The 13,856-nt window shown below is 52.3% G+C and overlaps 1 protein-coding gene across 1 annotated transcript in view; it reads right to left on the bottom strand.

The window, feature by feature from the left end:
• ARHGEF17 (Rho guanine nucleotide exchange factor 17) overlaps positions 1-13,856 on the bottom strand; it is a 222,470-nt gene that overhangs the window by 66,139 nt on the left and 142,475 nt on the right. Inside the window, exon 2 of the mRNA XM_074979935.1 lies at positions 314-391. Coding sequence (XP_074836036.1) covers positions 314-391 — 78 coding nt within the window. The remainder of the gene's footprint in view (positions 1-313; positions 392-13,856) is intronic.

Consider the following 13,856-nt stretch of genomic DNA (forward strand, 5'->3'; position numbering starts at 1 on the left):
GTCCTGAGCCCCTCTGAAGAGCAGAATGTGGTAAACATGGGCCATTGTCAGATGAGCTGGGGCATCCCTGACTCCTCTGAGTAAGGCTTCAGACCACCAGCACTTGCTGCTGCGAGGGATTGCCTTCTCTGACCCTAGGCACTACTGCTGGTAACCAAAGTCCTGTGCTTTTTGGAATGGGCCTTGTTTCCTATCCTGGCTGTCCCACGTGGGACTCAGGTGGTGATCTCGGGATGCAGTACACAGGGCTGTGCAATCAATCTCCTCCTCCCCTCCCCGTGGCCGTCCCCCTTGAGCCTGGGTGAAGCGATACCTGCATCAGGGTGCGGAGGGACTCCACGTAGGACTGCTCGGTGTCCAGGAGCGTCATGGTGACATGTTTCCGCATGTCCTGCAAGGAAGGAAAAAGATGGTGAGATCCCAGGCCGTGGCCACAGATGAGCTATGCACATACCCCCTGCGTTCAACAAGCAGAGTGGACCGCGGAGGCACATGGGAAAACCAGGCACAGGGCGGGGGGGGCGCTTCGTGGCAGGTGTATGCCCAGGAGAACTCCCTCTACAGTACCAGGCCGTGCAGGCAGAGGCGGTGAGAGAGACACACATCCTCGAGCCCACAGCAGCCATGCTCCGTGGCCCAGCACTGCACTCAGAGCGCTGGGTTATACGGGGCGAGGACAGCACCAAAAGCCACCTGGTTTTGGCTTTGTCAGTTTGCAGGGCAGCCCAGAGCAGTGAGCACAGACTGACTGGCTCCGCCTTTACCGACAGAAAGAAGGCGTCAGTACAAACCCCCCGGCTGCTCCCAACCCCAGAACGACACTTGGAGAAACCCGGGGGTGGCAAACGTCCCTTCCCGACAAAGACTCTTTGCCAGAACCACTTGGGCACCAGGGGAGCCCCCCCAATACCTAGGTCCCCCTCCCTGCCTGCTTTCCTCCTCACTGGCCCATTCAGTGCAGAAGAGAAGCAGCAGAAACTCTATCCTCCCTAGCAGCCAGTGACAAGGCCTACTGGGCCTGACCAACACCTGGCAGACTGGATCAGACCTGGAGAACCTCTAGCCAGGGGCCGATCTCTGATAGTGACCAGAACCAGCGTCCGTGGAAGAAGCCCTGCAGCAGGCAGTGACGCGGTACCCTGCCTCAGGGGAAGTTTTCTCCTACCTCCCAGCAGCAAGAGGCCTGACACTGGGGTTTTACACTCCTTCCCCAGCTCTTGCCTGTCTTTTGTTTTTCCACTGCCTGGTGCAGTCCTATGCACTGGCGACCTGTCAGTGGGAAATGCTGCCACTGGCATCCAGGGGGAGACAAGGTGCACATTTATTCTGCTTTCCCATTCCCTAATCGCTTGGGGTGGGCTGGAGGGACTTGGGCTGAGCTGCGCCAAGGGTAAGGCTTGGTCTACTCTAGACCTTACAGCCCACTGCAGATCCACAACTCTAGCTACAGCAATTGAATAGCTAAAATCGACATCTCTGCAGTCGACTGTAAGACCCGTCCTCACTGAGGAAAGTCGGCAGGAGAGTTTCTCCCAACAAACCCCCTTACGCCTTGTGAGAGCTGCGGACCATTTTGTGCATCTTTACTGGGAGATGGACCCTGAACGGACAAGCCTTGAAGCCTAGCAAAGATCACCTGGTAAGAGAGGAAAGATGGGCGGACCCAACACCTCATCTACACACATACTAGCATGGCTTTAGTAAACGGGTTCAGTTGAGCCAGAGTAAAACCTTGGGGGGGACGTCTGATTTTGGTTTATGAGCAGCTTATTTCATTTTAGCTTAAGAACGTAAGAACAGCCATACTGGGTTAGAACAAAGATCTGTCCAGCCCAGTGTCCTGTCTGCCGACAGTGGCCAATGCCACATGCTCCGGAGGGAGTGAACTGAACAGGCAGTGATCTCTCTCCCGCCATCCATCTCCAGCTTCTGAAAAACAGTGGCTAGGGAAACCATTCCTTACCCATCCTGGCTAATAGCCACCAATGGACCTAACTTCCATGAATTTATTGAGCTCTTTTTAAACCCTGTTCTAGTCCTAGCCATCAGAGCAGCCTCTGGCAAGGAGTTCCGCATTTTGACTGTGCGCTGTGCGAAGAAGAATTTCCATGTTTCTTCCTGATCGACTTAAGCTCTGGCAAAATAGGCCTGGTTTAAACTGAAATAATCAGTGTGTTTGATTCACTTTTACAGCACCCCTCCGCCTGAGCTCTTAATGTGTTTCACACTCAATTAATCAATTAATTCTCAGGCTTCCTCTACACACAGACTTGCACTGGTTTAATTAATGAGTGCAACCTTGTGTGTGGATACTCTGGTTGCAGCTTAAGAGGAGCTGCTTGTCTAGCTCAAACCTTTTCCAAATTGGTTTAAACTCCACTGATGTAACAATGTCCCACAAGAGTTTGCATCAGTTTAAATTCACACCTTTTGTTAAATAAACCAGAGCAGCTCCCACGTGGCTAATCCCTCCCTCACTCCCTGGAGGTAAGTATGTTTGTCACCATCACGGTAAAGTGACTTGCTCAAGGTCGCACAGTGAGTCAGTGCAAGAGTTAAGTTATTTCAGAGTTCAGGTTCCTTTGCTCTCAGCACTAAACAACTCTCCCTCCCTTTCATGCAAAAGCCTACTTAAGTAGGTTACTTTATAGACCAAATTTTGTGCTTTTACTCGGTCGTTCCATTTCTTGGGTTCCCCCTAAAACACAAATGCCCTGTAACCAACCCAACTTGCTATAAAATCACAAGCATGTGCTGTAATCAGGTACGGAAGAGAACAGAGAACGAAGACTTTGTCTACACTAGGCAAAGTAAGTCGACGGAGGATATGCAATTCTAGCTACGGCAGTTGTGTAGCTAGAATCAACGTATCTGCGCTCGGCTTACTTGGCTGTCTTTACTGAAGAATGTCAATGGGAAAGTTTCTCCTGTCGACCTCCCTCAATCTCTGCGTCTCACGAGGAGTACAGGGGTCAACTGTGACCCATGAGAGGTCGATTTCATGCTAACCTCGGAAAATTGACCCTGAGCAGATCGATCTTCCAGGTTAGTGTAGACATAGTCTAAATATTCCAAGAGATGTCAGACATACAGGTTGAACCTCTCTAATCTGGAACTATCTCATCCAGCAACATCCATAATCCAGTATGATTTTAGTTAGCTGGATGACCACTTATCAGAGGTGTGGCCAAGTTTCCCATGGTCCCATAAAATTTGTTTACAGCCACCACTCCTGGCTCTCAGTGTTCTGTGCTGTTTAGCTATAATTTACCCTCAAAATGTCTTCTAGGAGTCCAGTAAACAGTGGAAATGCTGGTAATGCTGCTGGATAATATTGACCTCCCATGATCCAGCAAATTCTCTCCTCTGACACTGGTCAGGTCCCAGTGGTGCCAGACGAGAGAAGTTCAACCTGCACTAATAAAGAATACACTCCTGTAAAAGCAGACCCTATCTTTTTAAGCATCATGTGTTTGCTACTCTAGTGGGAAGATCAAGGTATCAAAACCATTTCTTCTGCAGTATGCCCCCACTCTCACATCACACACACACACACACACACACACTTTACATGCCTTATTCACTGTAGCAATGGAGTACTGGAGAGACAAGTGAGACCAGGTAAGCCAAATGACAACTGCTAAACTTACCCTCTTACAAGACCATCTTATCTTCCGTGTTTTAAGTTTGAGAGAAGCTGTGGTGTTTAGGCATTGACCGTCTAGGAACCAGGATGCCTGTGCCTTTAAAAACACAGCCTCCACACCCCACCACCATCCATTCCTCTTTGCAAATATAGCAGGTGGCTCATCCCACCAGGGTAACTCTCCCTGCACAGGAGTTTTGTGCATGGTCTGGCTGTATCTCCCCCGTGGCTTAGCCCTGGCTCCTGTACCCTGATTTTTCTTCGCCGGTCCCTTCAGATTAGTATTTCTCAACCTTTTTTTTATAAAGTACCCCTTTAAAAATTGTAAGCACCCCCTGACTTCCCTCGTGTACCCCTCAGAGTACACGTGCCACTGGTTGAGGAACATGGCCCTAAGGAGATCTTGAAACAAACGCCATTCAACCTGTCCAGTATACTGTACACTTTGCAGGAGTTACATTTGTTTTGCAAACCACCTCACTTAAAACTGCTGACTTTACAAAACTTGCAAAAATAACACAGAAGACGACTACTGAGAACTTGCTGATTTTTTACCAGCCCATTATCGAATAAATGAACTGGAACAGAAATATGGTACTTACATTTCCCCGTACGGCATACAAAGCAGTAGAAACAAGTAATTGTCTGACCGAACTTTTAGATTGTAATGACTTTATTAGCGTTTGCATGTAGCCTGTTGTAAAACCAGGCAAATAAATAGATGAGCTGAAGACCTCGGTGTGCCCCCAAGTGTACACGTACCCCGTTTGAGAAACTCCACCCTGGGCTGCCACTACCCACAGTCACTTGATCTCCCCAGGCTAGTACATCTCCACCCCTTGCTCAGGCCGTGACTATCCCTCCACTCCGGTTTGCCCCTTTTTAGCCCCACTGAGGAGCAGGCAGTGGAGCCTGGCTTTCAGGGGCAGGCAGTGGCATCAGCAAGTGTGACTTAGCGGGCAAGGAATTCTGGGAGGAGCTGCCTCGGTCACTCCATGGGCCAGTGGTGGAGAAGAAGCACAGTGCGGAGTGGCAGGGCAGCCGCCCTCTTTCAGGCCGGGACGCTCCGAGGCCTGGAGATGCTCTGGTGCAGGCACGTGGGGTCCAGGGGAGAGACATTGGTGGAGATGGGCCCCTGGGCCATGAATACGCCTGGACCTCAGGCATCACTGACCCACAGAACTCACCGCCCTGGTATGCATGTCAGTGTGGTTCTTTGGGTCTCTGTTCCAGCCACCCCCACTAGCAGTGGCCTACCTGCAGGCAGGATGCTCTGCTCTCTGCTCGAATGGTGCCCAAGTCTGTTGACATTTTAGGGCATGATATAAAGCCACTTGCTTTGTTCAGGTCCTTACACGGCACTCATCCCCATGGGAGCGGAGTGCAGACTCTCTCAGCCTTTTCTCCCAAGGGGGGACTGCAGGGCTTGTGTATAGACCATGGGAGAAGTTAGGTTTTGGACATTAGAGACAGGTCCCAAACTGCATGGTTGGGGGGACTCAGCTGGGGCCCATGCCAGCCCCCACGGAGGCAGAGGGAGTGCTGTCCAGCTCTGCTTCTGACCCCTTGCTGGCCACCCCCACCCCCATCTATAGCACCAGCTTCAGCTCCTTTACCCTATCTGTGGGCTCCCAGAGTTGCAGCCCTGCTCTTGGCCTTGCTGGAGGACAAGGGGAAGCGCATGGACAGTGGTAAGGCAGTACACAACCCTGACACGTTGGAGGACCACTGTATTGAGCTCTGATACAGAGACGTCAATGGGGAGGTGCCTATCGGTACGCCACAGGCTTGCCGGAGCCACTGAAATGTCTCAGGCAGTGAGCATAACTGTTGTGCAGAGCTGTCCTCAAAATTCCCGAGCAATTCTTTGGTGTCTTAACCCAAGGAGCAATGAAAGGTGGGCACAGGCCAGACCTCTTAGGTTGAGACTCTTCCTCCCCTGCCCCAGCTTCACCCAGCATCGACCTCTTCAAGAAGCAGCCAGCCCTTTTCATCTTGCCTGATGAGCCCTGATTGGCTACTGCTTGCTCCCGCTGGAGAACCAGTCCTCATCGCTGCCGATCTTGGGCAGTCTCCCTGAGCAGCCATTGGAGGACTGAACTCCGAGACCGCTTCTTTAGGCGGGGGTGGTTAGGAGACATCCTGTAATGTGGCTTCCTCGGGCTTTGGACATGGCCCTCCATCTGCGTCTTGTTCTCAGGCCTCCCCCAGCCCACACCCCCTTTGCAAGTGTGACATTCACTGAACACTCGGCCTGAGAAGGGAAATTGTCCAGTGCTCTATGACGGAGGGCAGGCACGCGAACGAAACAGCTCCTTACCACTCTGTAAAACTGCTGTCCAGCCCCCACTGCCTTTGCTTATTAGCACACCCCAACAGCCCTCTTTATGGGCCTGCTCCTGTTACCTGGGGCAGAAATTCTGCAAGTAGAATAGGTTTAGGTGTTTATGTAGGCCCTACAACAATTTGTGCCCCGGTATTTATTGCAAGGGCAATGAGTCAGCAGAAGCACAAGTGAACTATCGGTCCTTATTCAACAAGGGAGGAGGAATTAGGGTACGTCTAGACTAGCTCAGGGTTGATCTTCCAGAGTGCACCTGGTAGCGACATGCAAAATTGAACTATCTGAGGTCGACAGTCGACCCCTGTACTCCTCGATATCGCAAGGAGTAAGGGAGGCTGATGGGAGAATCTCTCCCGTGAGCCTTCCTCTGTGAGGATAGCCAGGTCAGTCGATTGTAGATAAGTCGATTCTAGCTACACAATTGCAGTAGCTAGGACTGAGTATCTGCAATCAACTTACCTGCCTAGTGAAGACCAAGTCTTGGTTTGCTTTCCCTGAGCAGGGAGGCTCAGCTGCCAAAGTCAATGGCTGCCAGCAGATGCAGTGGAGACCAGGCTTGTGCATTGAGCCCCTGTAGTGATGGCAGGGCTCCCCCTGGTAGCAGGTGCCCCTGGAGCAGACAAGTCAATTGAACCCCCAGGCAAACAAACATCAGATGTTCCATCAGTGTGTAGGGAGGGTGAATTCACCACCGTGTCCTCTAATCCTGGCCTGGATCCCTAGCCAGGAGGTTGTGGTGCTGCAGAGCTGACTGATTGCTGCCAGCAAACGGCTCAGTTTGCAGCCCCTCCTCACCCCACCTGGCAATGTGACCCCAAGACAAATTCTTGGCAAGCCCTTTTAACTCCCCACTGAATTCAGCTCTTTCCTTGCGCCACGCAGCAGAGTTTAGAATCTGAAATCAGAGGCGGGAGCAGACGGCGGCGGCTTGGCTTCCAGATGTGCCCACTAAACACGAGAGCTCTCTGCAATACCAAGGGGTCGTTTGGGAGACGGGATTTTGCACCATGAATACGAGTTGGAAAACGAGCCAGGAGGTCAAGAACTATACTCCCCCCTGAGGGGAACTGTCCCCTGTGACACGGATCTGTTTGTTACTAACCCTCCACCCCTGTTCATCTTAATGCGCGGGTAAAGGGGCCTCTCCAGCAAATAACAGCGAGGGAGGCCAGCCAGCTTCCAAACAACCAGGGATGCACAAATCTGTCAATCATTCCCCCATCAGTGCCATCCTGCTAAAAGAGAAATGGAGTTAAGCCTCTACAAATATCACTGTAGTGGATCATCCTAGACATTACCACAGCCTGAGCAGAAGCGGGGAGGCAAAGTGCATCATTACACCTGCCTGGGGCCCTGACTGGGATGACACATTAGGTGCACGGTGGAGTGGGGAATGGAACCCAGGAGTTGTGATTTCCATCTGCCCTGTTCAGCAGCCACCAAGTCCTCCGTGGTGAGGGGTCAGGTGGATGGTAACACAACGTCAGGGGAGGTTTTCATGAGTTCTGACCTGAGCGAGCTCGGTGACTGGCCTGCGAATCCCCGGGCTGCAGTGGGGTTGCTACCCAGGAACCTGTGAGGGCAGCTATGGACTCCCTGCAAGCCCAGCGGGAGCCCTTGAAACAACATACTGTCTCCCTGGGACAAGGGCTCCTGCCTGCTTCAGAGCTCCTGGGTTCTAAGGACAGCCAGAGCTAAGCGGTCTCCAGGAGCCGTGGTGCAGGAGGACGGGTATGGTGCAGGAGCTGTGATGGAGCTCTGTTCTGTACTTCACATGCTGGAGTGATGCTCTGGCTGGCTCCGACAGCACACCATCCTGCTCCAGGGACACCTGAGCGTCCTGCTCCCAGCCCATGTCACTGGGCCCTGCAACAGGTCTGAAAAATCAGGCACCCTCCGGCTGCGTCCTATTCTCCCACCCATCCCCGCTGATGTCTCCGCTGCCCACTCGTCCCACAGATGTATGGTCTCGGGGCCATCTGGGGGTCTGTGTCTGTCCACCCCGACACACTGGTTCTCACAGAATCCTGCTGCCTCTTCCCCGCTGGAGATGCCCTCGAGCTGTGCTCTGCAGCGCCCTGACTGGTATTCTGCACAAGGAAACAATTTGTCAGCCATGCACTGGGGATGGAGGGCTCACACAGGGAAGAGGATTATTCCCTTAGAAAGCTGGATGGCCCCTGCTCTGCAAGACTCTCTTCTCTGGAGAGGCTGCCAAAGCTGTAGCTCACGCCATGGTCACCTCTCTTATTGATTCTTGTCATCCCGGCAACAAACAACTGCAGTCAGTGTAAGACAGAATCATGGAAAACTAGAACTGGACGGGACCTCGAGAGGTCATCTAGTCCAGTCGCCTGCCCTCACAGCAGGACTAAGCACCATCTAGAATGATCATCTCTGATAGGTGTTTATCTAACCTGCTCTTAAATATCTCCAGTGATGGAAATTTCACAACCTCCCTAGGCAATTTATTCCAGTGTTTAACCACCCTGACGGTTTGGACGTTTTTCCTAATGTCCAACCTAAATCTACCTTGCTGCAGTTTAAGCCTGTTGCTCCTTGTCCTATCCTCAGAGGCCAAGGAGAACAGTTTTTCTCCCTCCTCCTTGTAACCCTCTTTTAGGTACTTGAAAAACGCTATCATGTCCCCTCTAACTCTTCTTTTTTCTAAACTAAATAAGCCCAGTTCTTTCAGTCTTCCCTCGTAGCTCATGTTCTCTAGACTTTGAATCATTCTTGTTACTCTTCTCTGGACCTTTTCTAATTTATCCACATCTTTCATGAAATGTGGTGCCCAGAACCAGACACAATATTTCAGTTGAGGTCGAATCGGTGCAGAGTAGAGCAGAAGCATGACTTTTCGTGTCTTGCTCACAACACTCCTGTTTTATCAGACTTCATAAGCCTATGATGGGGATTCCTGTGATAGCAGGGGGTCAACTCAATGACCCATGAGGTTCCTTCCAGTCCTGCATTCCTGCACTCATTCTGTCTGGGATCCTCCTTGTCCCTCCCTCGTTCCAGCTTCTCAGGACTTTGCCATGCCATTCCTTACACTTGGGAAAGGTCTAATAGCTCTTGTATGGGATCCAGTGTGTCTTCATGGATGGAGTATTGACCTGGCACTCCCAGCTCTGTAGCTGCATGACCTTGAACCTGTCACTGCATCGCTCAGTGCCTCAGTTTCCCTACATGTTAAATGATGATGGGCCTAATATTTCCTCTTGCAGGGCTGCTTCCTTCATGAAGCCTGCCCTCACCCATCCTCTTGCACAGGCTGCTGGCCTCTACCCTCACGTCTGCTCTCTAGTCAGCCATGCCAAATTCGTCAGAGTGAGGCTCTCAAATCAGAAGTATCTTGCAAAATGCTGTGTACACTTAAGCTCAGCTAGAGTGTGGTGCTAGCAGAAAGCAGAAATAGGCACCCCAAGCAGCTGGAAGAGAAGGCATCAACCGATAATGGAAGCAGGTAGGGAAAAGCAGCAGCATAGCCATTAATCACTTAAAAGAGCTAAATAAGAAGTTTGCATTTGTGGAAATGGCTCCACAGCACTTCTAACCTATTTCTTCTTTCAGCTCCTGGTTGCCTTGCTACCCACACGTTTAAAAAAAAAAAGAACTCTGAAAGCCACCAAAGCTCTAAAACAGTCCACCTCAACGCAGAAGCTCTCAGCGTCCTGCTGGCATCTGTTCTAGCAAAGGGCTTTCTCTGTGCTCTTTCTAGTCATCGCTTTGCAGCAAGAAATTGACACATCAATCATTTCATGCCAGTTTCACATCAGCGTGACAGGGCTGACTTCAGTGGAAGGATGCCAAGTTTTCACGGGGGGTGAGATCAGAATTACGTTTGATGGGGCAAATCAGCTGGCTAGCTCCACTTAAGCAACGAGGCTTCCCTTGGGAGATTATTCCACATGTCCCTTGTTCACCCTGCTACTCATTCCCAACTTCTCATTTACAGGATGTACCTCTCTAGTCCAGCGCTCTCTCATCTGGCAACATCCATAATCCAGCATGACTTTAGCGAGCTGGACAAACGCTTATCATGGGTGTGGCCAAGTTTCCCATGGTCCCATACAGGTTGTTTCCAGCCACCAGTGCCGGCTCACAGTGTTCTGCGCTGTTATGGAGCTGTATTAGTCTGTATCTTCAGAAAACAAAAAAGCAGTCATACAGCACTTTAAAGACAAACAAAACCATTTAATAGGCGACGAGCTATCATGGGGCAGGCCCACTTCTGATTTGAAGAAGTGGCTCTGCCCCACGACAGCTCATCACCTAACGAATTATTTTTTTAGCCTTTAAAGTGCTGTATGACTGCTTTTTTTGTTTTCTAAGGGCTCAGTAAGCAGCGGAAGTGTTGGTAATGTGCTAGACAATACTGACCTCCTGTGGTCTGGCAAATTCTCTCATCCGGCACTGGACAGGTCCCGAGGGTGCCGGCTTAGAGAGGTACAACCTGGATATCATTTCACCTCCTTCCTCCAGCCACCACGGACTGTACCCATGCCAGACCTGAAAACAGAGCACTCAAACCTCAGGACTTCAGCCGTCGTGACAGGATAGGGGCACAAGAGGTTTGAATATCTAATGCCAGAGGCTCACGTACATAAGCATGAGGCTGCTACCTCCGGGAGGGCATTAAAGCAGCTCGTTGCTCTGTCATGTAAAAGCGTAGGTTGTGCGACAACTGGACTGAATAAAGGTGCAAGCAAAATTGCTCCTGTGGAGGAAGACTGCGAGGCGCTTTCATGTGCACAGCAGGCCCTTAGAGCTGTACCAGCGCACAGAAGCCCTGCGAAAAGCCCACAGTGCTGATTAAATGCCTCCATAAGAAGCAGGCAGTGGGTAACAGCAGGTGGCTTCTCTCCTCCCGGGTTTATAACGAGCCCCTTTGCCTGGGGTGGGACTTTGCCCAAAGTCACGCAGCAAAGCCTGCCGGCCACGAGCCACCGGGTCCCCCTGAAGCAAATTCCCCACAGCAGGCTGCAGCTGGCATGGTATTTCACATGGCAACGGGCCTGGAGGTCATTAGAGAAGCCAGCATGGGACTGTTCCTCTGGCTGCAGGTGGAGATGGGACTCACGTCTGGGGACGATGCAAACGTGGACCTGCAGCCTCAGCCCCTGTACTGACGATAAAGACAGACCAAGGCAGGCAGCAGAACGCTACAGGCTGGGCTCAGCGGGGGCCAAACTTCAGCAATGAGTTATGGCCAGGACTACCCCTCTCCCTTTTGCTGAGGGACTTGCCAGCTCTTTGTTACTTAACCCAGGGCCTTGCTGGATCCCAGCAGCTGCAACTGGGTCAGGACTTTTCCCCTGAGTTTCTGGCCACGGAGACCTTGCTACCACCACCCATGCCTTTGCCCCCTCTACGACAAGCTGCTGCAGTCCACCCCCGGGGGTGTGCACTGGAAATCGACCGGGATCTGCAGCTATTTGGACAAATGGAGTTTCTCATTAGGCGCATGTAACCCCATTACTCCCTGTGTGGCACTGACTTGGGGGGTGGTTTAGGGAGTTCGAAATGGCCTTAGCTCCCCCTTTTTGTGACACCTCCTCCCGTAGGCAGGCCCTTCTTACTGCCCCAGCTGCACCTGCAGAGCCATATGACCTGGCTCTCCCTTGGTTTAACAGGGGGAGCTTCTGGCAGGTGCTTCCTGGGAGGGATCTGAGAATATGGGAGTTTGTTGCTTTCATGACCTGAAATAACCCACCTCTGTTGATTTTCAGGGCACGCTGCAAAAAGCCCGTCTCTTCTCTTAGGCCTTGCCTACCGCTCTAATGCAGTCACCTCTGGGGAGGAACACAACCGCTGTTTAGGACTCCAACCCAGCAAGTCACTTAACCACAAGCTTAACTGTAAGCATAGGCCTGAGGGCTGTGCTTCTCCGTGGCTGCCAGCACTCCATGCATTTCACCAACGGGAAATATACAGACGAGCTGACAGACTGTAAATATCCAAGCGAAAAGGCAGCTGAGACGCAAAGAACTCAGACTGCTGCTCTTGCCCAAAAGGTTCAGGGGTCTTTAATGATCAAACGTGGCCATGTGGTGTGTGTTAACCCAAGAAAACACCACCTCCTGCTGCACAGTGACCCCTGACGGGGCAGGAGTCCATCCTCACTCAAGGGAAAGGTCCTGCCCAGTGCTTCCAAGCTTGCTGGAAAGCAGCCTAACCTCCAGCCCCACAGCCAGGTACTCTCCCGAGCATCAGCAAAGCCAGGCCTCCGGCAGCTCCAGCAACCCCCCACTGAGATCCCTCCAGTGGGGGATGTAGCTCTGACTCCTGCCCAAGGGCCTTGCTCCTTAATCATCAATTAAAAGCTTCTAAACACACCCCTGGGCTAATCTGACGTAATTATTGGATTAATTACACCCCCAGGACTAATCTAAGCATTCATGTTAAGAGGTGCTGTTGCTGCTACAGCAACATGAGTTAGCCACACAGCTGTTCTCTAACCCACGCCAGCAGCCCGAGCTGGGGCAACAAACGGCCTGGCACATCTCGAGGTGAGCAGCAAGGACCTCAGCCCCTGCCAGGCCACTGGCACTTGTGTCTGGACAGCTCACTGTCCTGCACATGGGTTAAATGGCTAGTGGCAGCCTGGCTGGGTGAGAGTGGGCCCTGGGTTTTATGCCCACGCTGGGGAGGAAGAATCCCCCACCCCAACACCTCCTGCTTTGGTACCCGGGGGTCTGGGTACACCCTGGGAGCAGGTGGGCAGGGAACAGGTGCCAGCTGAGTTCATCCTCCAGACTGTACACCTGTAGGTGCGAGGGGCAGCAGGCTAACGGCGAATCGCTCCCTGCTGGAGCACAGGGGAAGCCAGGCAGGGCTATGCCTCCGAGGAGTATGTGTGATGACCCGACCCTGCAGCCCCCACCTCCCCCCTTGCTCAGGGCTGGGCCTCACGGCTCCAGGTTATTCAGTTCAGATCACCCGCTGGCCTAAGCCCTCTGCTCACCCAGGCCCATCAGTGGCTCTGCAGCCCCCAGCGGTGGAAAGTAACTAAGTAGAAACGCTACTTAAGTCGGTTTTTTTCAAATTTGTACTTTACTCAAGTACTTTATCCCTCCATCCCCTGGTGGTTTTTTTTTGGGGGCGGGGGGGAGAGTTTCCACTCTTTTAGCCAAGTAGTTTTCCAGTTTTGACTCTTCCTTAATTACATTTTTCAAAGTAGCAGTACTTTTACTCAAGTCTCTTTTTTGGGGGTGGGGGGGAAGGGTTACTTTTCCCACCTCTGGAAGGCTCATTAGAGCTGCTGTGCTAGGCCAGGGCAAGGGGGTACCTCTGTGTTTGTCTCCTGGAAAGCACCACTGGCTTCTGCTGCTAAGCCGGGTGGGGGTCAGAGCAGGCCAGGCACAGCTGAAGCCGCTCCCATCAGAGACCCAGAACGTGGGGAAGGTTGTGGACAAGTCTGACAGGTACCAGTGATGAATGTTGCTTCTTTCTGCCAGCAAACGACCCCTCTTCAGCCCCCTGGGCACCAGCGCAGAGGGGAAGCAGCAAAGGCTACCAGGACTTGCGGACACAAGCAGCCCATACATCCAGCCTCGACCCAGCAAACACCTTGGGCTTTAGCTCAGGGCTCGGAGCACCGTGTTTAGGCCGATTTTCCCCCGCTGTCGGTGTGGCGGGGTCTGTCACTCTAGCCACCGTCTCTCAGAGAGGTGGGTTAATTGGACGGCAGGAAATGCCCCGTCATGTCAGTGCTAGGGCTCGGCCGCGGTGCCACTGTCACAGCAGTTGTGGAGACACCACCTCGCACGTGGCTGCCCTTGTTACCATGGCTACAGAGCTCAACGGGCACGAGAGACGCGTGTGGGGCTGTGTCTGTCATACAGGGGCTTGGAAATCCCC

The sequence above is a fragment of the Carettochelys insculpta genome, chromosome 1, assembly GCF_033958435.1.
Source record: "Carettochelys insculpta isolate YL-2023 chromosome 1, ASM3395843v1, whole genome shotgun sequence".
NCBI classification, from domain to species: domain Eukaryota; kingdom Metazoa; phylum Chordata; order Testudines; family Carettochelyidae; genus Carettochelys; species Carettochelys insculpta.